Source organism: Chiloscyllium plagiosum, unplaced genomic scaffold, assembly GCF_037043375.1.
Source record: "Chiloscyllium plagiosum isolate Xiang-an unplaced genomic scaffold, Cpla_swu_hap1 HiC_scaffold_21, whole genome shotgun sequence".
Classification (NCBI taxonomy): domain Eukaryota; kingdom Metazoa; phylum Chordata; class Chondrichthyes; order Orectolobiformes; family Hemiscylliidae; genus Chiloscyllium; species Chiloscyllium plagiosum.
Genome location: NW_028270159.1, coordinates 7115980 through 7141345, shown reverse-complemented (window position 1 = coordinate 7141345; position 25366 = coordinate 7115980). Strand labels below are relative to the sequence as shown.

General features: G+C 39.8%; 1 protein-coding gene across 1 annotated transcript in view; it reads left to right on the top strand.

Moving 5' to 3' along the window:
• gle1 (GLE1 RNA export mediator) overlaps positions 1–25366 on the top strand; it is a 56429-nt gene that overhangs the window by 12838 nt on the left and 18225 nt on the right. Inside the window, exons 4-12 of the mRNA XM_087998205.1 lie at positions 6748–6896; positions 10397–10457; positions 13000–13254; positions 16860–17073; positions 18327–18439; positions 19258–19327; positions 20209–20351; positions 21455–21645; positions 22538–22667. Of these exons, the coding sequence (XP_087854331.1) occupies positions 6748–6896; positions 10397–10457; positions 13000–13254; positions 16860–17073; positions 18327–18439; positions 19258–19327; positions 20209–20351; positions 21455–21645; positions 22538–22667 (1326 nt within the window). The remainder of the gene's footprint in view (positions 1–6747; positions 6897–10396; positions 10458–12999; positions 13255–16859; positions 17074–18326; positions 18440–19257; positions 19328–20208; positions 20352–21454; positions 21646–22537; positions 22668–25366) is intronic.

Genomic DNA, 25366 nt, shown 5'->3' with positions numbered 1-25366 from the left:
GATGAGTCATTGCAGATGGTCTGACTCAACTCCACTCTCGTGCAAAACTCTTGATTTCCTTAGTGACCAGTAAGAATTGACTCGAAAGTAGAAGACAGAAGGTGGTGGTGGAGGGTTGCTTTTCAAACTGCAGGCCTGTGACGGGTGATGTGCCACAAGGATGGGTGCTGGGTTCTCTGCTTTTTGTCATTTTATATAAATGATTTGGATATGAGCATAGATATGGTTAGTAAGTTTGCAGATGACACCAAAATTGGAGATGTAGTGGACCGTGAAAAAGATCTTGATTGGATGGGCCAATGGGCTGAAGAATGGCAAATGGTATTTAATTTAGATAAATGAGAGATGCTGCATTTTGGATAGGCAAATCAAGTCAGGAATTATACATTTAATGGTAAGGTCCTGGAGGGCGGTGCTGAACAAAGAGACCTTGGAGTGCAGGTTCATAGTTCCTTGAAAGTGGAGTCCCAAATGGGTAGGACAGTGGAAATTGCATTTGACATGCTTGTCTTTGTTGGTCAGTGCACTGAGTATAGGAGTTGGGATGTCATGGTACCAGCTGCCCAGGACATTGGGTATGCCACTTTTGGAATACTGCATGCATTTAGAGTCTTGCAGCATGGAGACAGGCCCTTTGGCCCAAACAGATGCATGCCGACCAAAATGTCCATCTAGTCAAACCCCAATTCCCTGCACTTGGCTCATATCCTTCTAACCCTTTCCTATCCATGTATTTGTCCAAATGCCGTTTAAATGTTATTAATGTACCCATGTCAACCACTTCTGCTGGCAGCTCAATCCACATGCGTACACCCTCTGTGTAAAAAGGTTGCCCCTCAAGTTCTCTTTTATTCTTTTCCCTCTAACCTTAAACTGATGCCCTCTAATCCTTGATTCAGACTGGGAAAAAGACTGACTGCATTCACCTAACCATGCCTATCATAATCTTATACACTTCTGTAAGATTCCCTCTCAGTCTCCTACACTTTAAAGAAAAAGTTAATTTGTCCACCCTCTCCTGTCTTGGGAGGGAATTCCAAAGATTCCGTATGAGTCTCATCAGTTACTAAGCTTAGTTTCTTGGGGGTCTTCAATACTTAGTACAAAACAGCTTTGAGAATCAGGGATAGCACTTTGAAGCTTGTCAGTAACAAATTCATGTCATGGTTCTGAACGTTTGAAGATCAAAAGATAAGTATTTTGTAAGTGTGAGGGATGAACAAATAAAAGGAACAAAACAACCGAAGTTGATGATTACTGGCTGACCTAGAAAGAGTTTACTCGAAAAATGTTAGAGGAAAAACCATCTCATTGAAGCAATGAAAGAATTTGCAAGCTAAAATATGGTAGAAATAAATGAGGAGATGATGACTTGGTGATAGTTGCACTGGACTAGTTTTGCCAAGGCACGGGCTAATGCTCTGGTGACATGGGTTGGGATCCCACCAAGGCAGCTGATTGAATTTGAATTCATTAAATCTGCATAATAAAACTAGTCACATAGTGGCAATGAAAGTATCATTGTTAAAAGCCCATCTGGTTGTCTAATGTCCTTTAGGGAAGGGAATCTGCCATCCTGACCAAGATTGGCCCACGTGTGATTCCAGGCACATTGTAATATGGTTGACTCTGACCTGTACTCTGAAATGGTCAAGCATGCAACTCAGTTTGACTGGATAGACTGGGTTTGTTTTCACTGGAATGCAGGAGGCTGTGGGGCAACCTAAAAGAAATTTATAAGATTGTGAATGGCACGGTTTGAGTGGAAAGTATGAGGCTTTTTCCCAAGGTGGATGGGTCAATTACTAGGGGACACAGGTTCAAATTGTGGGCAAGGGTGGAGTTTAAGAGATGTGTGAGGCAAGATTTTCACACAAAAGGTGGAGAGTGCATGGAACATGCTGCCAGAGGAGATGGTGGAAGCAGAGACAATTGCAGTGTTCAAGCTCATCCCCCTACACTATCCCATCATCATCTATGTGCTTATCCAAGGATTGTTTAAATCTCCCTAATGTGGCTGAGTTAACTACATTGGCAGGTAGGGCATTCCACGCCCTTATCACTCTGCGTAAAGAACCTGCCTCTGACATCTGTCTTAAATCTATCACCACTCAATTTGTAGTTATGCCCCTCGTACAAGCTGACATCATCATCCTAGGAAAAAGACTTTCACTGTCCACCCTATCTAATCCTCTGATCATCTTGTATGTCTCTATCAAATCCCCTCTTAAGCTTCTTCTTTCCAATGAAAACAGACCCACGTCTTTCAGCCTTTCCTCAAAAGAGCTTCGCTCCAGACGAGGCAACATCTTGGTAAATCTCCACTACAACTTTTCTAATGCTTCCAAATCCTGCTTGTAATGGGGCGACCAGAACTGTACACAATATTCCAAGTGCGGCTGCACTAGCGTTTTGTATACTTGCAGCATAACATTGCGTTTCTGGAACTCAATCCCTCTACCAATGAAACCTAACACACTGTAGGCCTTCTTAACAGCACTATCAACCTGGGTGGCAACTTTCAGAGATCTATGTACATGAACTCCAAGATCCCTCTGTACATCCACACTACCAAGAGTCTTTCCATTGAACCAGTACTTTGCCTTCCTGTTATTCTTCCCAAAATGAATCACCTCACATTTGTCTGCATTGAACTCCATTTGCCACCTCTCAGCCCAATTCTGCAGTTTATCCAAGTCCCCCTGCAACCTGCAATGTTCTTCCACACTGTTCACTACTCCACCAACTTTAGTGTCATGCAAACGTACCAACCCATCCATCTATGCCTGCGTCTAAGTCATTTATGAAAGTGACAAACAGCAGTGATTCCAAAACAGATCCTTGTGGCACACCACTAGTAACCAGACTCCAGGCTGAATATTTTCCATCAACCACTGCTCACTGCCTTCTTTCAGAAAGCCAGTTTCTAATCCAAACTGCTAAATCACCCTCAATCCCATGCTTCTGCATTTTCTCCAACAGCCTATCATGTGGAACCTTATTAAAGGCTTTACTGAAGTCCATGTACACCACGTAAACTGCCCTACCCTCATCTACATGTTTGGTCAACTTCTCAAAAAACTCAATGAGGTTTGCGAGACATGACCTGCCCTTGATGAAACCATTTGACTATCTGAAATCAAATTGTTGCTTGCTAGATGATTTATAAATCCTATCTCTTATAATCCTTTCCAAAACCTTTCCTACAACAGAAGTAAGGCTCACTGGTCTATAATTACCTGGGTCATCTCTACTGACTGTGAACAAGGGCACAACATTTGTAATCCTCCAGTCCTGCGGTACTAAACCTGTAGACGTTGACAACTCACATATCAAATCCGAAGGCTTTGTTATCTTCCCCCAGCTTCCCAGAGAATCTTCGGATAAATTGCATTCAGCCCAGGGGACTTGATAACACCTCTTCGTATCTAGCCTCCATCCTTTCTAGTCTAATATCTCATATCTCATTCTTCTCCTCTACAATATTCTCCGTTTCCTGAGTGAAAACCGATGAGAAATTTTGTTTAGCACCTCTCCAATCTCCACAGGGTCCACACTCAACTTCCCACTTCTGTCTTTGACTGGCCCTATTCCTACCCTCGTCATCCTTTTATTCGTCACATAACTATAGAAAGCTTTAGGGTTCTCCTTTATTCTATTTGCTAAAAACTGCTCATGTCTTTTCTTTGCTCTTCTTGACTCTCTCTTTAAATCTTTCCTAGTTAATCTGTAACTCTCTATTGCCTCATCTGCCTCATCAACACATAAGCCACCTCCTTCTGCTTAACAAGAGATACAATTTCTGTATTAAAACAGTTCCCTTACCTTATCACTTCCTCCCTGCCTGACAGGGACATACCTATCAAGGACATGCAATATCTGTTCTTTCAACCAGCTCCACATTTCCATTGTCTGCATCCCCTGCATTTTGCTACCCCATTCTATGCATCCTAATTCTGGCCTAATTCACATTATAATTGCCCTTTCCCCATTGATAACTCTTGACCTGTGGCATGTATCTATCCCTTTCCATTGCTAAACTAAATGTAACTGAATTATGATCACTCTCTCCAAAGTACTCACCCACAACTAAATCAAACACCTGGCTTGGTTCATTATCAAGTACCAAATCCAGTGCAGCCTCCCTCTTGTCGGCCCCTCAACATAGTGTCAGGAAACCCTCCTGTACACATCGGACAAAAACTGATCCATCTGACGTAGTAGAGTTATAGCATTTCCAGTCAATGTTAGGAAAGTTAAAGACCATCATAATGACCACTCTGTTCCTTTCACTCCTACCCAGAATAATTTTGCCAATCCTCTCCTTCACCTCCCGGGAACTCAGCGGAGGCCTATAAAAAACTCCAAGCAGTATGACCTCTCCTCTCCTATTTCTAACCTCAGCCCATACTACCTCAGTAGATGAGTCCTCATCAAAGGTTCTTTCAGCTACCGTTATACTATCCTTGACTAACAAGGCCACATCTCCCCGTCTTTTACCACCTGGCCTGTTCTTAATGAAAGATCTGAACCCTGGAACCTGCAACATCCATTCCTCACCCTGCTCTATCCATGTCTCTGAAATGGCCACAACATCGAAGTCCCAGGTATCTATCCATGCTGTAAGCTCACCTACTTTATTTTGGATACTTTTGGCATTGAAGTAGACACACTTGAAACCAGCTTGCTGTCTACCAGCACATTTCTGTGACCGTGAAATCCTGTCCCTGTCCTCCGTACTCTTATTCTCTTCTGCACTGCAACTACACCTCATGTTCCCATCCTTCTTATAAATGTTATAATTTGTTTAATAATTGCTTCACATATCTTAGCCATGAACTCAAACAATGCTCTGCATCTTCCTTTGGTATTCCAGGCAGGTCTTGGAACTTTCAAATTCAACCAATTCCAAGTGTTATTCAACATTGCAAATCTTTAACTTTGCCAGATGCCGAATCACCTTGAGAGATGAAATAATTTTGTCTTAGCAACCAAACTGAGTTTCTTATCCAAGTTCTGCATGTTTTTATTTCTTCATAGTTCTACATATACATTTGTTTCCTGGTTGTTCAGTGTGTAGGCATTAGTTGAAGAAGCCTACATCTGTTTTTCTTCCCTCCCATTACTCCTTCCTGAGGAATGTCTTTGTGTGGTTACACAGGCAGTGGGATTTCAAACACTTGTGCCAGGTTTGCTGTAACCATGATAGGTTATGTGGTTTATAATGAAAGACACTATCAAATAACGATGCAGTGCAAAAGAAGGCCTTTTGGCTCATTGTTCCCGTGCCAGTGACTTTGGTCAAACCATTGTCCAGGTTTCAAGGAGTCAACATCAGATGGCACTTTGCTGCTTCTTTGATCTTTCAATCCCCCCATCCCCATCTCATAATTATCCCAATACACTACAAGTTTACCCCTTGTTGCATATAAAGGCAGAAAATACAGCAAATGCTCAGCACTTAACATTTTATCAGAGCCTATTAAAAGTTATATTTCCCTCTCTACTCAGATGCTACCAGCCTTGCTGAGTGTTTCTAGCAGTTCTCTCTTTATTTCAGGTTTTTAATAACCATAGCATTTTGCTTTTGTCAATCTTACCCAGTGTTTCTCCATCTTTGATCAGCTGTCTTTATAACTTGGTGACATATCATCTGCCAGCCGAGTAGAGAAAACAAGCCATATTTGTAATAACAGATGCCTTTGCTTCGTTCCCACTTGTGGGAGCTTCAAGGCAATTATCTCAAGCTCATTCTCTTGTCATTCAATGGCACTGTGGCTGATGTGACCTAACTCCACATACTTATCACTGTCCCATAACACTTAATGCCTGTAGTCAGCAAAAATATATTTCTTTTAGATTTAACTTTAAGAACTAGTTGAGCATCACTAGTTGCTATTTGTGGAAGAAGATTCATTGCATAGAATGATTACTGCACAGAAGGAGAACATTCAGCTTGTCATGTCTGTGCTGGACGTCTAAAGGAGCAGTTACATATATATCCTCCCTCCATCATCTATCCATAGCCTTGCACTCTATTCCTTTTCTCTAACTTCTCAAGTATAGAAGTGTTTGCAATTTTCATAATTTTAAAGTTTTGCTCCATAGTCTTGAACTCCACAAGCAGAAATAGTTCAAATCTACACAACAGAATCTGACCATTTGAGACTACTCTCCGTCATCAATGCTTTATCTAGTAGATGTGAAAATAATGAAAATCTTAACTTGAAGTTTAAATAAAACTTGTTTTACTACTTTGGGCAGGTATAGTGTCTTGTTGTTTCCCCAGTCAAAATATCTGTGGGTGACAAAATTGCTTTAATAATGAGATTGTTGCAAGAACCACTGAGCAATTGCTTTGTAATATGCTTAAAGATGTTACAACCAAAGATCAACAGGTAAAGTCCCCAGGCTTTTCCATTCTTTGCCACCTAGTTATGATATTTGTGCATCACCAGGTATACAAGTGTCCCAAAGCCATGTGTCAAACAGTTTAATATGAAAAAAACTGATGAAAATTGCAATTTATTAATTCAGAGATGAGAGAAATCTGGTAGAGGCAGCATTTATTGCCCATCTCTCATTGCCTGTGAACTGCCTTCCTGAACTGTTGTAGACAAGTGGCGATTTGTGAAATCTTACTGTATGTATTTGACTGCTATATTTCAGATCTTGAAGCACATTATGAAGTTCTAAGCGTGTGTTCAAATGCAGAATTGATTCAAAATCCTTCTTCATTCTATCTAGGCTGAAATGAAGCATCGCCAGGAACTACATCAGAGAAGCGTTCAGAGTTTTTCAAACACAGCAGCTGAATTGTTGAAACGATTTGAAGAATCCCTGGAGCTTGAACAACGTCAGGAATATGAGAAGATGCGTGATATGATGGAGAAAGGGTAGGATCTGTCAGAGTGTGCTCCAGTGTGGGGCATGGTGAAGATATTTCCAAGTTTTCTCTTGTGCTATTTAGCTAAATAATAGAGTAGAGCCTTTATTAGTCATCCTTGTTGGTGATCATGGATGGAGAGGGTAATCTTAAAGTAATTTGTATTGAAATACTTATTCAGCTTCTACTTTTCTTTTATACTTGTCCCCTTTTCCACCAATCCTCCTGCAAAGGGGTTGATTGCAATTTAGTAATCAATAATTAATGAATTTTCCTCTCTTCCCTCTCTAACACTGTCCTCTAACTCTTTAGCATCCACAGGCCTATCACAACAAGGAATCATTGGTTCAAGCCCCGGTCCAGAGTTTTGAGTAGGGATTGCTGCACTACTGAATGTTCTGCCTCTTGGATGAGATTTCTAAACCCAGACCTTGTCAGCTTCCACTCCCCACTTTAAGGTGGATTTAAAAGATCCCATGGCACTATTTCAGAGAGCAGGTGGGTTCTCTGTGGTGTTCTGGCTAATATTTGTCCCTCAACCAATGTCCTGAAGACAAATTATCGATTCTTTCTCCCGCTATTGCTTCTGGAACCTGTCATGACACAAATGCAGACAGCCAAATCAAATCAGCCTCCCTATCCCCATATTTGCAATACAGTAAAATTAAAATACTTAATGATCCTCAAAATTGCCCCCATGATTCTTAACCAGACCTTTTAAATCACAAATGCCAGACTTTGTGAATAACTGATACCAGATACCAATGTATAACTTCTAAATATATTAATAATTTATTAATAATACAATAGCTTTAATTGAGTTAATCTACAAGGTCATCTAATGGATGGCTACGATTTAAATTCAATCATCTTTGATTCTTGGCCTCTGTCTTACAAAGACAGACCAGCATGCTGTTAAACGTTAAATCAAAAGAAAAGTAAGAGATGTAACAGACCAGTTCACTTAAGCAGTCACACAATCTGTAATATCACAGCCATGTGGAATTATATCTTGGTTTCTGAAGACACCAGTCAATTTAAACAGCTTCATTAGGTTCTAAGAATATTTATTTCATTCTTATGACTTATTCTATCCTCCGAACTTTCAATAAGTTGACAATGAGAGAATAACCAGAGAACAGTCAAGCTTCTGTTCTGTAGCTCTGACAGCTACAATCCTTCTGACCAAATGCAAAGTTCAAAACCAGTTTAATACTGGTTCAAGCTTTGTTTTCTGTTTCTGTTCAACATTTTTTTTGTTAGGTTGATTGGCATTAACATTCAAGCATCTGCCATCTGTTTGAGCATAATGCCTTTCCAGAGTTCAAACATTAAAAGTGTACTTTGAATAAAAATCAAACTGCAATTACCTTTCAGGCCTGACCTTGTAAGCAAATATCAGTTTGTTTGTTCTCTTTGTTTTTGAAACAAGCTGTTGTTTTCAGTTCATAGCTCTTAATTAAAAATGATTTAAAAAATGACAAATTAGCAAGGGTTCTAACAGACCTTAGCTGTGCATAGTCTGTTGTCTGTTTAAGCATCTATGAAGCAAAAATGGAAAGAAAGAAAATTGATGTTTCTGTTCGATGAACCTTTCAACAAAAGTGATGCTGCACCGATATCTTAAATTTTTCCTGAACTTTTTTAATTTCATATTCCCAGCATCTGCAGTCTGTTAGGCTTTAAAAGTTGTTCTTCAGCAAAAGTAAAGTTGCCATAATTCCAGTGCACTACAGGAACTGCTCTCTCCTGACTCCAAATGCACACTGCCCAATGAAGTGGAAAGATTTAGCCTAATGCAGAGGTGTACAGTACCTGGTTCTGTTGGCTGAATTCAGTTTCATTTTTGCAATCCAAAAGTGAATTTTAAACAAACTGCTTATATTTAAAACACAAGTGCTTAAAACACAAAAGTCCCCCCGTCCCCCGTGCAGCCCCCCCCCCCCCCCCCCCCCCCCCCCCGGCGTCAAAGTATTTGTGCTACTTGGATACAGAGAGGCATAAAGAAGAATATGGGAGATATTTTAAAATTGTCAATGGATGTGACCGTGGATGCGGTTTTTCCAGTGACCAAGGGGACCTAGATATGATTAAATTTAAGAGATTTAGGACAGGGAGAAAAGAGAATTTTTAAATTTTTGAGTGTTGTATGAAATTACAAGCACAAAATAAAACAGAGTGAGATGATTTGTGGTGAATTTATCTGTGGCTACCCCGCCTCCAGCAAGGGCTGAGTTTGAGAAATTGGAGCCGTCTTGATAAACTTAGTGCAGAAATTGAACCCACACTGTTGGTGAACACTGCATTGCATGCCAACCATCCAGCCAACTGAGCTACTCACCCCTGAAAAAAATAAGCTAATCTGATGGGGTATAGAAATGCAATTTTGTTTTTTAACATCGGTAGCTTGAAATGGCAATATTTTGAAGGACACATTGTTTAAACTGAATTTTTTAATGTAGGCAAGATGAAATCAATTGTTTCTTATATGTTGGCGAGAAGAGGAGCTGATGAACTGTCATTGCTGTGACAGTTTCCTTCAGAAATCCTTTCACTCTTGAACAGTCATTACTTTGGCATTGTGGATATGTTTGGTTTAATCTCGGAGTGCTCTTGGAAGTTTTTCTTTAGTGTATCAGACAGTCCTGATTTCAACTTACACATCTGGAGTCATTAGTTTTCCTATTTATTCTTTATAAGCAGAAATATTAGCCTAACATGATTTTGAATAAATCTGTCAGGATCTCCCTTCCAAGTTGTTCGTTAACTGGTTGCCCATAGTTACTTAAATTCATAAAATTCTGACACACCACCTGACTTGCCAAATTACTTCCACAAGGCACAAGTCACGAGTGGGATGGAATGCTCCTTTGCTTACCTGGAGAAGTATAATTCCAGCAACTCTAAAACTTGCAATCCATGACTAAATAGCCCACCTGATTGGACCTCTTTGACATCTATTAGCATAACCATGCACTCTTCCTACAACTGGTGCACAGTGGAAATACTGGGTGCCATTTTCAAGATGTACTGCAGCCTCTCACTATGTCTTCATTAATCGTACCAACAAAAGTTGCAGTCTTTGTCACTTTGTAGGACAATTACGTTATTGATAGGAGCATTATCACTGAAAGTTGTCCATGTTACACCCTTTATTCACTTGGAAAAATATTGTCCTTTCTTCACTTTCACTAGGTTAAATTCCTAACTAATAACTTTGAATTTCCCTACAATATATGGCGTATAATGGTTGAAGAAGATGGTCACCACCATCTCCTCAGTAATTATGGATGGACAATAAATGCTGACCTCTCTAGTGACGTATACATCGCTTGAATAAGCCAAAAAAAACCTATTTTCTATCAAATCTGATAATTATATAGTAAACTTCTATGCACCTGAAGCCCTGCAAATACTTTCTATCTTGTACACAAATATGACAGGTCTGTAAACTCTTTCACTTGGGGAAAGGCGAGAAGCATGGCATCTGATATCTAAAACCTTTTCCAGGTCAATTGAAGCCCAAGGACGTCAAGAAAAGCTAAAGGAAGAGCATCGTCGCAGAGCTAAGGTACAGAGCAGTGAAATGTGAGCGTGCTCTTTTGCAGAGCCATCAATAAGCCTAGTTTTCATTGGAAAATTACTGGATGATTGAAGATATTTTAACTGACTCCTGACTCCTAACACACATCTCCCATTGAAGTGGAAAAATTAAGCCTAATGCAGAAGTGTTTGGCTGAATTCACTTTTATTTTTGCAGTTCAAAAGTGAATTTGTGGTTTATATTTAAAACACAAATATGCAAAATTCCTCCCCTCTCAAAGAACTTGTGCTACGAATCTCATTGGATACAGAGAGGCATAAAGAAGAATATGGGAGGTATTTTAAAATTGGCAATGGATTTAGGACAGAGAGAAAGGAGAAACATTTTAGTTTTAAGAGTGTTGTATGAAATCACAAGTACAAAATAAAATAGCTAGTCCATCAGGTCTCACATGGCACTTCTATATATCACTCTCATCCACTCCTGGCTAATGACGCACAAGTACACAGACACATGCAGATCATACTCGCAAATGAAAATCCAAGATAAGGCAGAAAAAAATCCCAAGGCCAAGAGGAGTGAGATGCTCAGTAGTACTCTAAGATGCACAGAGCTAGAGTTAACAGTTGAAGCAGAGATCATGTCAATATTTAGCAATAGAAGTGAGAGGACTTGGGAATTAAAGGAATACGGGTTTGGAGGGATATGGGCCAGGACCTGGCATGTGGGACTAGATTGGGTTGGAATATCATGGACCGAAGAGTCTGTTTCCGTGCTGTACATCTCTATGACTTTAATACAGAGGCACGGCATATTGGGTTAGGATACTGTTCACAGGATAAATACCGACATGAACAGCTTGGGTTGAAAGATCGGTTTCCATGTTGTAATTTATAATTGAACATGCACTGCATATTTGAAAAACTAGCTTTGAAAGCCACAGAATCATCATTTAATGTCACTCTTGAATGTTGGATCAGTCCTCTCTTTTCTGATTATTGGGATTTGTCCAACCTCAAGAATTGTTTTCCCTTTGGTTCTTCTTTAGTCTGGAAATGGAATGTTTAAAAAAGAAACTTTTAGCATCACTCAAAAGCAAAGTTTTAAGATGAGTGGGACCTTTTAGTCTTCTCTAGCAGACTTGTTTACTTTTTAGTTCCTCACATCCCTGCAACCCCCACACCCCACCACACCTTGCTTTTCCTTCCATCCTGCTTAATGCCTAAGGGTCTTGAGTGTTGGAGTATTTCTAGTATGGTACACAAGTGGTCTGTTTCCACGTCTGAGAGTCTTCACAATGAGAGTAAGCTGGCTGGCTACAGGGAACAAGCTCTTTCTGCCCACTCAAAAGTAAAAGGGACAAAGGAATTTCAATCACTCTTACCTTCCAGAATGCCAAATCTGCCACTTCGTCTTACAACATCTAGCCTTGCTTTTTTAAAAAAGAAGTGCTGTCTTCTCAGTGTCTGACCTGTTTTTCAAACTGTTGTAGTTTTTGATGACTTTCAGTAAAGTGAAACTTCCGAAAGCCAATCATACATCTGTCACTCATATCCTTCAAGCTATTTTTCTTTATTATTTCATAAAATGTAGGGTTACTGACAAAGCTGCCATTTATTGTCTATTCCTAGTCTCCCTTGAACCGATTGGCTTCCTTGCCCATTGCAGAAAGCAATTAAGAATCAGCCATACTGTTATGGGTCAGAAGTCACATCTAAATCAAACTATATAAAGATGACAAATATTCTTCCCTAAAGGATATTAGAGAATCAGGTGGGTTTTATAGCACTTAGTAGTTTCAAATTTACCATTACTGCTACTAGCTTTCAATTCCAGATTTATTCTTTGGGTTTTAAATGCCACCAGTTGCTTTAATGGGAACCCATGACCCCAGAGCATTACTCTGGGCTTGTGGATTACCACTATCCCATCCTGTCCCCCTGTTTGTGTGTCTTTACTGCACTAGCATCTAATTTCTCCATCCAGTTTAATATCTTTATTCAGACAGTGCAATGCTGTCATTGGATGAGATGCTAAACTGAGGTTATGCCTGCCTGCCCCTTCTTATGTGGTTAGCAAAGATCCTCTGACATATTTCAAAGCTGGGGGCATTGATCTCTGCATTTTCCAAACAACCAACCTTGAAAACAGCTCTGGAAAGCGTGACCAGTCAAATTTTATTTTTAGTTATGGCTCATTAGTAAAGCACTCTTTAAAAAATCTTAAAGCACTCGTCAAAGGCTCTTAAAACATGCTGTGGTGCTGTTTGAAGAACAACAAACTGTGGAGTAAATTCTCCCTAGTATCCTGACTGCTATCGATCAATCAGATTAGCTATCGGATCAGATCAGGTTATTATCATGTTACTGTTTGTGGAAGTTATTTGCATGCATGTGGGCTGAACTACACCATTCAAAACATGTGGCAACATTTCTGGATGTATTTCAAGTAGTTGGAAAGCAATTTGGAAAATCTCATGGTCATGAAAGATGATTTTTTTAATCAAAATGTTCCTTTCTTCATGCTTGCATGTCTCTCTCTTTTTTTGTGTTTTCTCCATTTCCTGAAGAATCTAAATCTGAAACTTCGAGAAGCTGAGCAACAGCGACTGCGCCAGGAGGAACTCGAGCGTCAGAAGCAGGCAGAGAGCCGGGAACGTGTTCGGAAGCTGAATTGCATCCAGGCAGAGGTGCTGCATCTGAACATGCAGATTGAGCCCTACTTCAAGCAGAAGGAGCTGGTGGGGCTGGACCTTTCGGGATACAGTAACCGCGGCAATCAGCTTTGTAGCCTGGTGTCAGGAGTGATTAAGCTCACATCAGAGGTTTGTGCATTGCATCAAAGTTTTATCAGTGTTAAATCCTAAATAAGTGGGAGTTGGAGGAAGATCCCAGATGATATCAGCCAGCCTTCACTGAGTTAGATGATTCCCAACAGATCTCTACTCTCCTCCAATTGTTGTCTTTTGCTCATCTTTGGTTTTAACAATTCTATTGATGGCTCTGCCTGCAGCTGTCTTGATTGAATACACTGGAGTACCCTTCCAAAGCTACTCTGCAAGGTCCCCCTCCTTAAAGAATTTCCACAAGGTTATTGATTACCTATTCTTTATGTTTTGGATGTGTCGGTGTTGGGCTGGAGTGTACAAAGTTAAAAATCACAACACCAGTGCTGCTCCTTTATCAGGTGACTACCACCTGATGAAGCAGCAGTGCTCCAAAAGCTAGTACTTCCAAATAAACCTGTTGGACTGTAACCTGGTGTTGTGTGATTTTTAACTTTCTTTATGCAGTTTTCAATTGTGTTTGATTATTTTCCTCAGTGCCTTGGGGCATAGCTAAGAGAAGAAGTTGCCCACAGTGTTACACTCCAATCTACTGAATAGGTAATGTGTGTGAAGACCTTTGTGATGCATGGGTAATCTCTTTACCTGGTCTGGGTTCCATTGCTACCTGTCTCAGACATGTATTATAACATGTCTGAACAGGTTGATTAAAAATGTCTCTAATATATATGTATGTGTATGCATGCACCTGTTGTTAATTAGGCTTCTTTCTAACTACTCTCCTTTCCCCACCACCATTCAGTTGCCAGTTAACCTTGTTTTTAGTCTTTGCTGAAAATAGTTACTAGAAACATCCCTGTGTCCATGGAAACCTAACTTTGAATGGAGTCAACATCTGAGAATCAGGAAAGGAGAAAACTGGCTTTTTACTGTATTTTGGCTTGAAGCCTCTGAACCAAATTCAGACACTGGCTCAATTCAGAAGTGTTGGTTTCCTTGTTTGTTGGTTCTCATGGTGCCTTACTTAATGTCTTTAGTGTACTTAATTATCCCAAGTCACTTCACACAGCATAGGAAACAAATCTTGTCTTTGTGCCACACAAGGAACCGTTGGAATAGTTTCAAACAGAGAGGTTTTCAGAAGTGTCTTGAATTTAATTTGTTGTATAAAGAATTTTTTGACTGGTAAATTTATTTTAATGCAAAGTTTATTTGGACTGATTTTTGGAAATGTGGTGAGTAGGAGCACAAATAGTTGTTCCACATCAGATTCATCTTTTGTATTTAACATATAAGTTATTAGACTGCATTCAAGGAATGTCAGAATAGGCTCTTCAGTCCTTTGTGCCTATTGGAGCATTCAGTTATATTATGGTTGGTTGGTTTCTTGACTTCTGTCCACAAACCAGGGTACATCAACGTTTAATACCCTTGCCTGACTCCTGATATATACCTCCCAATGAAGTGGAAAGGTTAAGCCTAATGCAGAAATGTACAGTACCTGGTTCTGTTTGGCTGAATTCACTTTTAATTTAGCAATCCAAAAGTAAATTTTAAGTAAGATTAGATTCCATACAGAATGGAAATAGGCCTTTCAAGTCCAACAAGTAGCCCAACAAGTCCACACCGACCCTTCGAAGAGTAACCCACCCAGACCCATACCTCTACCTTATATTTACCCTTGACTAATGTACTTAACACGATATGCAATTTAGCATGACCAATTCACCTGACCTGCACATCTTTGGACTGTGGGAGGAAACCCACACAGACACAGGAGAATGTGCAAACTCCACACAGACAATTGCCCAAGATGGGAATCAAACCCGGGTCCCTGGTGCTGTGAGGCAGCAGTGCTAACCACTGAGTCACCGTGCCGCCCATGATAAATTGTTTATGTTTAAAACCGAATCACACATACAAAGTTCCTCCCCTCTCAAAGGACTCCATATTCCACACCTGCATATCCCATTGGTTACAGAGAGGTTTAAAGAAGAATATGGGGATAATGAAAGGGGCATTTAGTAGATCATTGGGTATTGCAAGCCAATAAGATCCAAACTTTGATTCGTTTCTGCCATGCCAGCAGTTGGTTGGTTCCTACTCTTGACAGCAATGTAATTAAAACAGCAAAACATTGGATAGCGTTATTCTGGGCTGACACTTCTCAATGCCCTACTATACATTCTCCTAAAAATGATGGTCTGGACTATAAAGAGGTGGAAAATATAGATTTGAATAAAACTCTACTTTGACCCCATTTAGAGTTCAGTGAATCTAGTTGCCACACCTTCAGGAACATTATGGTGTTGACTGGGATACAGTGCAGAATCACCAGTACTCTTTGTTAATATTTCTGTCTTATGGGCCTGTCTTATGGGTTCTAGCAAAGCCCAAAACAAGCTGCTGGAATTGCACCTCATTTTCTGCTTAGGAATTTTATAGCCTTCAGGACTTAATATTAAGTTCAAAGATTCCAGGTCAACTCTGTTCTTTTTGCCCCCCTCTCACCATGTGTTGTGTTTGCATGGGTTTGCTACCAGGAGAGTTGACAGATTTTCTGTTAGCACTCATCGATAGTACCTCCTCTGCATCCGTAGCCTTTCTCTTCTATCATTAGAACTCATTTTGTATTTTGATCTGGGGCATCTTCATCCGTTCAACATGTTCCTCCACCATAAAGCCCACCACTTTTTTCCAGCTCCCTTCAGTTGCAAAGAAGTGTCATTATTGAACTTGAAATGCTATCAGACCTGCTGAATCAAGCCAGTACTTTGTTTATTGTTCAGATTCCAGCATCCACAGTACTTTGCTTTTATTCACTAGAATGACACTGGGGTTAAGAGGATTACTTTGAGGACAGGGTTTCGAAGACCTAAGGTTTTAATCCCCTGATCATAGACTGTTTGGAGGCGATTTGAGTAAGGTCGTGATGGTCAATAGAGAGAAAACATTTGCTCCAATGGGGGAAAATCCAGAACAAGGAGCAGACCTTTAAAATTGGGACTAGGTTGTTCAGCCATGATATCCAGAAGCAATACTTGATGGAAAACATTAGAAATCTGACATCCTCTTCCTCCAAAAATCTGTTGAAGCTGGAGATCAATTGAATGTTTTAAAACTTTTAATGTTTAGGTCTTTGCAGGGTTAGGCATCAATTTATGAAATTAAGCTGTTTAAGATGATGGCAAAACAGGCTTCAGCTGAATCAATGTTTTCTTTGAAGCTTCTTCAGCACGTGGGCTGCTTAAATTGTTTTCTGTGGGGGTGCGCACATTTTTCCAGAGCAAGGCCTTTGGAATACCTCTTAGGTTACTGTGCACCCACACAAATTAGTGGGAATGTTGGGCTGAATGACTTATTCTGATTTCAAGAAAATGAATTCCTCTTGGCAAGTTCCAGTTTGCAGATTTTTGGTGAAAGCTCAGTTGACTTTGCCTGAGTAACCTGCTGATGCTCTGAAGTGATAATGATGAAGATCGATAGTTTGCATGATGTAGGACTGCCACTGCCCTTTGAGCAAAGAAATTAAGATAGGAACAGGAGTAGACTGTATTGTCTGTTGAGCCTGCTCTGCCATTCAGAACAAGAATTGTTGCATTTTGAACTTTTATCTTTCTCAAATCACTTTTATCCAAATGTAGGGTGGTGTACCACTTCAGGAGGACATTCTGAATGCGGAGCGAGCTTTGTTGCAAATGCGAGAGCTGATCGCTGACATGCATGAGAAAATTGCTGCAGCAGCTGCCGAGAAGAAGAGGATAAAGGAGGAGGAGGAGAAAGCACTTCAGAAAAAGCAGGAAGTCAAAGCTGAAGTAGAAAAGCCAGTGCCACAAGAGAAAGCCAGTCGTAAAGAAGGTATTTATAAAGGTGCAAGGTCAGTGTGAAATCTGATTGATTGTGAAGGGTGGCATCCCAGAGAGAGCAGGAGTGGAAAACATCACACCTCATTGTCTTTAGACATTCTCTCTGCATGGGTTTCCTCCGGGTGCTCCGGTTTCCTTCCACAATCCAGAGATGTGCAGATTAGGTGAATTGGCCATGCTAAATTGCCAGTAGTGTTAGGTGCATTAGTCAGGGGTAAATATAGGGTAGGGCAATGGGTCTGGGTGGGCTACTGAGGGTTAGTGTGGACTTTTTGGGCTGAAGGGCCTGTTTCCATAATGTAGGGAATCTAATCGAATGGTGTGGGTCTAAAAACCTACAGTTGTCATCACTCTGCATATCAAAAACCAGCCATTCAGCCAACTTAACTAACAGACTCCTTGATTCATTGTTGAAGCAATGAGTATGCTTAATGTTGGCTGTGGATCATAGAATTGGCTATTCTTCACCAACACCCCTCAACTTCCGTACAGGAAGGAGAAAACAAATGTACACTCTGGTTCAGCGTAAGAATGGAGTCCAGGAATAAATTCCACTGTCCCTAGGGGCTGCTGGTTCTGAAATGAAAGCAATTAGCCATTTCACTTATTCGTCATTGGTACATTCTTTCCCTTCCTCATTGGAGTCCACATCTGTCAGGTCTTTAGTTTGATATGTGAAATTATCCTGTTAAGTTTGGATCTTTCTTTTATGTAACACCTGCAGAGTTATCTTTTACAGTGCACTTTTAACAGTAAAAATGACTATGAAGTTATCCGATTGTCATTTATAAACCATACTGTTTCCTGTCAGTTGGTAGATTCTTGTGGATATGTTACTAAGTTAATGATCCAGAGGCTAAATTTATGTTCAATTTCAAATATCAGCATTGAGCAGAATCTCTCTTAGAAGATGGGCTTAGGAGATGCGTGACACTGTTTTGAAGAACAGTAAGGGTGTTATCCCTAGTGTCCTAGCCAATATATATACTTGAACTAAAAACAGATTATCAAGTCACATTGTGGTTGTGGGAGCTTGCTGTACACATATTAGCTTCTGGGTTTCCTACATTGCAACTGTGCCTCCATTTCAAAAAATGATTCATTGCTTTGTAAAGTCCTTTGAGGTGTCTAGTGGTTATGAAAAGTGCTTGTAAATGCAAGCCTTTTTAAAATTTTAAACTGACTTTAAAATCTGCTGAACTTTGATAAGTTCAAGGTGAACATTTTTTTGTAATTAAATGACAGGGCTGCAGATAAAAGCAGATGCAAGCAGTATGCAGTGGTATCAACATTTGCAGGATATTTGTGACCAATGTGCAGCATCCATTAACGATCTTAACAACAGTAAGGATTTCAAGGTAAAATAAACCAAGTACTTCCATTTTGAATTGTAATGAGTTTTTGATCACGATTTATTCTCTGGTAACATGGTTAGCACTGTCTAGATTGTATTAGAAGAGGAATATCATTCTCTGTATTTGAAATTTTCAGTTGATTCTGAGCAGTGTTTTGGGCAGAGTGTTGCAGATTTCCACTAGGTCTAATTTGAAGCTTATTTCTTTGTTTTAGCCCCTACCCACCCACCCATCACCACCACCACCAAACCCCAAAGAGGTAATAGTGTCCTCTCTCTCTACTCTATCATCAATTCCTTTAATCATCATAAGCACCTCAATCAATTCACTCCTTAATCTTCTATACCTGAGGGAATACAAGTCTATTCTAAATAACATATTCTCCTAATTTAACTGTTTTAGCTCTGGTATTGTTCATGTAACTCTGGATGCCATAGATATTCTTGGCACATGGATTGCCTTATTAGAAAAAATGGTGGAACCAGAATTTATGCTTGCTTTTGAGGGGCAAATGGGTACCTTGTTAAATGGCAGTGTTTACCCCAATTCTTCAAAATTGGATGCTTTAACCTTCCAAGACAGATAGTGTGATGATGGGAGGGGTGTCCGGGGCATCTCATTCCACAGGATATCCTTTGTACCAACTAACTCCCCTGACTGTTATCGGCACCCTACAGCATAGAATACTGTAAAGCAGTTTGCTGGACTATTTGAAGACTTGCCATATAAGGGAAAGACAGGTTACAAACCCAAATCAATTTTTAAAAAAATTCCTTCTTTTTGATAATGAGAAAACAGCTTACATGTTCATTCATTTCTAGGTGAAGAAGATTAAAATGGACCTTCAAAAAGCTGCTACCATTCCTGTTGGTCAGATCTCCTCCATTGCAGGTGAGTGAAGATCATCCCTGAGGTTGGTTTATTGACTTAATGGCATAATTTATGTATTTTGTATTCTTCCTCTTCTTCCTCACTGGTCACTTCCCTAAGGTCCTTCTGCTGTCTTCAACACATGCCCACTTTTTGGTTTCATTATTCCACTGCTGTCTTTTTTTCTATCTTTTTATTTTCTGCTCTTGCATCCCTTGCCTATTGCAGGAATCAACATCTTGCAAGAGTTCTGTAGTTCCAGAAGGGATAGTCACCTTCCTGCATTGTGCTCAGTTGGAAGTTTCTTTTGGGTGAACATTTGTAGTCTTTGTTGATCAAAGACTGAAAGGAGAAGGGAATAAAAAGATAATTGAGGCTGGTATGTGCTACCTTCTGGAGTCTGCACGTGCACACCTAGTGGGGAGAGGGGTCTCTTTATATCAGAAACCTGGCCTGCATTTTCCAGAAGTGGGAGTAGGGTTCTTACTCCAATCCATACCCTAGCTACTCAGTGCAGATTGGTGACTGAAATTCAGAGCTTCCTGGTCTTTGGTGTTCAGCAATTGTTTATGTAAATCTGAAATTGCAAGGTATTACCTGACATCTTCTGACCTATTTAATTACAAGATATATGTCCGTCTCAAACTGAGTGACCATCATCTTCTGTATTTACCTTGCAGAATGAGGACAGTCAAAAATATTGGTGGCCTCATTAGTACAGTAAAACTAATGTAGTAATGCACTGTGAAGGTAAAAGTTGCATTTGTGTAGGTTTTAATATTTAAGAAGTATTTTAGCTCTTCATGAAAATGCTGCACATAGTAAATCATCTTAAATTCTAGTATGTTAATGTCTGAAGTATGAAAGGTAATTAAATAGTTTCTCCACATTTTTCTCTCCAGGGTCCCATCTGCGTGAAATCTTTGAAAAAATCAATAATCTGCTGTTGGGCAAGCAAATATCATCAGGTGGGAAGATGGTGGCGATTTCTCAACACCCACAAGGGAAAGATTTTGTCTGTTACAAACTAGCAGAAAAATTTGTGGTGAGTGTGCAAAGTATTTTTGAGGTGCATTCAAAGTTGTGATACAGAAAATATGGAAGTCATTTTGAACATAGGAAGTTCCCAGAAACAGTAATGGGGTAAAATGACCAGATTTTCTTTTTTAAAGTTTTGGAATAAATATTGGCCAGAACACCAGGGGCAACACACCTGCTCCCCTCAAAATAGTGCAGTAAATTTTTTTCCATCGAACTAAGAAGTCAGGTTCTGCCTCAATTTAATGTCTCATTTGAAAGGCTGCCTCTCCGGCAGTGCGGCTTTCTCTTAGCATTGCAGGGGATGTCCTTTTGATCATTTGCTCAAGCTTCTGAAGTAACACTTTGAATTCACAATCTTTGAGCAAACTAATGTTCCTTGCTTTTTAGGGTTCATCTTAATTTTCTGTCTGCTGGTAATGGACAGATAATTTATTTGTAGACTTCGTGATCTGAATTACTCAATAGGATTTGAACAAACACTCTGCCTGAACGAACACCCAATTCCACGAATCCCAATTTAGTTGCCTGTTTTGTGGGATCATTCTTTGTGCAACATGGCAGGCAAATTTCGCTATGTGATAACAATAGCTCATTCATTGTATCTGAAACAATTTGAGAGATGTGATGTATCTTTATTGTACCTAGTCACTGTCCGTGACATATTATAACACCATTGGTTTCATAGTATCCTAGTATGATGCAGCATAGAAGGTGGCCATTCAACCCATCATATCTGTGTCAGTTCTGTGATAGTACTACCCAATCCATCCCACTCCTCTGCTCTTCCTATCTCCCTATCAATTATTTTCCTTCAAGTATGTATCTACTTCTCTTTTGCAAGTTACTAGCGAATCTGCTTACGCTCCACTTTCAGGCATTCCATTCCAAACTGCAAAAGGTTTGGCCCCGTTCGTTACCTTTTATTAAGTATATTGAGGTTTACTTTTGTGACTTGGACCATCTGAAGATTATAGAAATTGGGTCCAGCTTTTATGTTATATTTAAAAGGTTCAAGGCAGGTATAAAATGTCCTCCGCCTCAAATGTAAAGGAAGGTAAACCACTGGTTTAGATTTTTAATCTTGCTTTTCTTCATTATTGTCCACAGAAACAAGGGGAGGAGGAAGTGGCGTCTCACCATGAAGCTGCGTTTCCAATAGCAGTGGTTGCTTCAGGCATCTGGGAGTCTCACCCAAAGGTTGGCGATCTTTTCTTGGCCCACTTGCACCGAAAGTGCCCCTATGCAGTTCCATTTTTCCCTTCATGGAAAGACGGGCAACAAAAGGAAGAATACCAAAGGTAGAATTCCCTGAACAATATTACGCCCTCAAAACTGCCAACATAATTGATCTGATGTCTGCTTCTATCTACCAGCTGTCTATTAGTTAAAGCCAATCTGGTATTTCAAATCTGCTAATTTGAAGATGTTTCTAAAACTGCCGGTTTTCTGCTTTGACTCTCTATTTGGAGTTGCTCTACTTCAGAGAAGGAAATATTGTTTTTTTTAAACTTGATTTCCCTTTGCAACTCCTGTTGACAATTCACAGGTTGCAAGTGGTTATGACCGTGAGGAGGTTCAGGCACTGATTGGCTGCGATTTTGTTCACCCTGTTTGTTCTGAGAATGGATAGCTTCTGACTATAGTATATGTGACATTTGTTTCACATTTCATATCTACTTATAGAATCCTTCCAATTTCTTCGTATTTTGATTTTTTTATTTGCTTTCTTCTGGTCTTTTGTTGTAAAATGAAAAGATTAATAAAGAAAGGCATTTCTTGGGCTCAGCTTTCTTGAAAAGTACCACGATTCCCCCGTTTGTTCCAGAATTACTTTTAGAATTTCAGATGAATGGAAGAACAGGATTAATGGGCTAAATGGTCCTACGTCAGTGCTAGTTAGAAGCTTAACCCTACTTTCATGGTCTAACCAAAAGTCAATTTATTTCACTTTATCTTGTCCATACCATTTGGTGTATTGTATTTTTCTCCAAAATTATTTTTTCCATATTTGTCATATAGATAGTATGTTTTGCTTAATCCCTCATTCCACTGGGAGCATGGGTTTGATGTGGCAAAATTTGACCTTGTGCTACAGTTTTATATGCATGATGCTGTAGCGAGAGAAGACATGGAAAATTTGGATATTCACACTTGGTGTGCCATTCAAGTCTAATCCTTTTTCTCCCATAGGTTACTGGGGTACCGAGTGCTGGACAATGGTGTTGAGCAGCAGGACAACTTCTTGAAACGGATGTCTGGCATGATCCGTCTGTATGCAGCAATCATACTGTTAAGGTGGCCATATGGATCAAAGCAAGCAGTATGTGCAATAACCAAATGCTACATTTCACTTTCTCAAGCACGTCTTAGTGTTGTCCAAATCTGAGCCAACCTGACAAGCATTGTGTTAAATGTGATATAGGGTTTTTTCTGTGAGAACTTGGGCCTGTGTTAATTGGTGTTTAAAGAATGATAAATGGTCTTTTTGAAACATATAAAATCCTGAGGGGGCTTCATAGGTTATATGCTGAAAGGATATTTTCCTGGTATGGAATCTAGATCCGAGGACCTCTGCTTAGAAATAAGTATTTAATACTGAAGTAAGGAAATATTATCTCTCAGGGCTATTAGACTTTGAAATTCTCTTCCCGAGTGAGCAATGGAGGCTGCGTCATTAAATATTTTCAAGGCTGAGTTGGACAGATAATTTTATTGAAAAAGGAGCTGAGATTTATGGAGGGCAGGAAAGTGGAGTTAAGGCCACAATTAGCTGTGGTCTTATTGATGTTTCCATCACAAGCTCTAGAGGCTGAATGGCCTACTCCTGAAAGGCCATTTTTGACCTCACATTGTTCTTCTCAGTCTATCAACATTTCCTTCTATTATTTTTTCTATCCTGTTTGTCCATCCCCTAAGATACAGCTATGTCATTTATCTCAGCTATTGTATAGCTGGGGCGGTACAGTGGCTCAATGGTTAGCACTGCTGCCTCACAGCAGCAGAACCCAAGTTCGATTCCAGCCTGAAGCGATGGTCTGCATGGAGTTTGCACAGTCTCCCTGTGTCTGCATGTGTTTCCTCCAGGTGCTCCGGTTTCCTCCCAATCCAAAGGTGTGCAGTTTAGGTGAATTGGCCATGTTAAGTTGTCCCATAGTGTTTAGGGATGTGTAGGTTAGGTGCATTAGTCATGGGTAAATGTAGGGAAATGGGTCTGGGGTGGGTAACTCTTCAGAGGGTCAGCTTAGACTAGTTGGGCCGAAAGTCCTATCTCCACACTTTAGGAATTCTATGATTCTTTGCACAGAAGAACCTTGATTATCTAAGGGACACGGGCCGGGAGTATTTCATTTGGTTAGTCAAATTCCAAATAATTGAATGCTGGATAACACAGTTTAGCTGAACATCGAGATCTTTCCAGATAATCCAATATTCGGATAATTGAATGTTGGATAGTCGAGGTTCCTCTGATTGTGGTAACGAAATTTACATTCTCACCACTCTAGGTAAAGCATTTCTGTTGAACTCCCTTATTGGGTTTTTGTTTTTATGGCCCTTAGTTCTGGTTTACCTAGTGAGTGGAAACATCTTTATGTCTATTCTGTTGAACCCTTTCAGAACCTTAAAGATCTTATCCTTTCATAGGATGTGAGCATTTCTGACAGGACCAGGTTAAGTCACTCTTTTGGTCTTTTTCTGATAGATAGATATAATTTCTCAGTTGTGATATTGTTTTACAGCCTATAAAATGTTTGCAAATGTGTCATTTTGTTTGATTATCTGATCTTTCTTTGGGTACTTAGACTATCAAGATGTGGTGGAATTGAATCCTGGTGAATGTAAATGAGCTTGTTTGTTTCCATACACACAACAGCCTGAATTGTGGATAAAATATCGCATTTAATTACTCTGTATTGAGATCTATGATATTAGTACTTTATTGTATTTTGGAAATATGTTGTTGCTTCCTGAGGGATTGACCTATCCTTTCAAACCTACCACATAATATATTTGCTTCCCAACTTCAGTGAGTCTTCTCAATGCCTCCTTGCCTTTATATTCTTTTTAACAACCGTAAAATTTCATTAAATGATACTTCTATTGATAAATTGTAGGGTGAACAGCACAAAGCAGGTCATTTTACCAAATGTTTTTACTGGTATTTTTCCTCTTCGTGCATCTCAACCCACCTCTTCAACTCTATCAGCATATCTATCTATTCTTTTCTCCTATTTAACTCCTTTCCACCTTAAAGTTTTTTGCTGTTTGTCTCAAGCACTGCTACAAATGGAGACCACAACCCTTCAATTTTGCACTACCATTCAGTGACACCACGGCTGATCTGATAATCTTCAGTTCCACTTTCCTATCTTTTCCTCACACCTGTTGACTCCCTTGCTGATCATAATACAAAATATACATAACAACCAGCCTAGTTATTTCTCTGTGATAAATAATTCCCCAGATTCACTACAATCTGAGAGAAAAAAAAATTCCTCCTCATCTCTGACTTAAATGGGTGACTACTTACTCTAAAACTATGCCGTCTGGTCCAAGGCTCTCCCATGTGTGGAAACAACCTCTCAGAGCCCAAGCTTCCTAAGAATCTTACTCTATTCAATAACCTATGTCCTTCTGCTGACTCTGTGGCGTCCTCACTATTTTCTTAGAACCTGTTTTTGTGTCGTCTGTAAACTTGGCAATAATATGTTGACTTTCCTCATTCAAATTATTAATATATTTTAATTTTGGCCCAGCACTGATCCCTGTTGCACTCCACAAGTTGCAAGTTGCCATCTTAAAAATGCCCTCCAGTGTATACCAACACACTGTCTTCTATTAGCTAGCCAGTCCTGTAATCATGCTAATCTTTCCCCCCCAACACCATGGCTTCTTATTAGTAATCATGTGTGCAGTATCTTTATTGGATGCCTTATAGATTCCCAACTGGTTCCAGTGATTTCCCCTGATTGTTACATTCTCAAAGAATTGTAGTAAATTTGTCAGGCATGATTTTTCTTT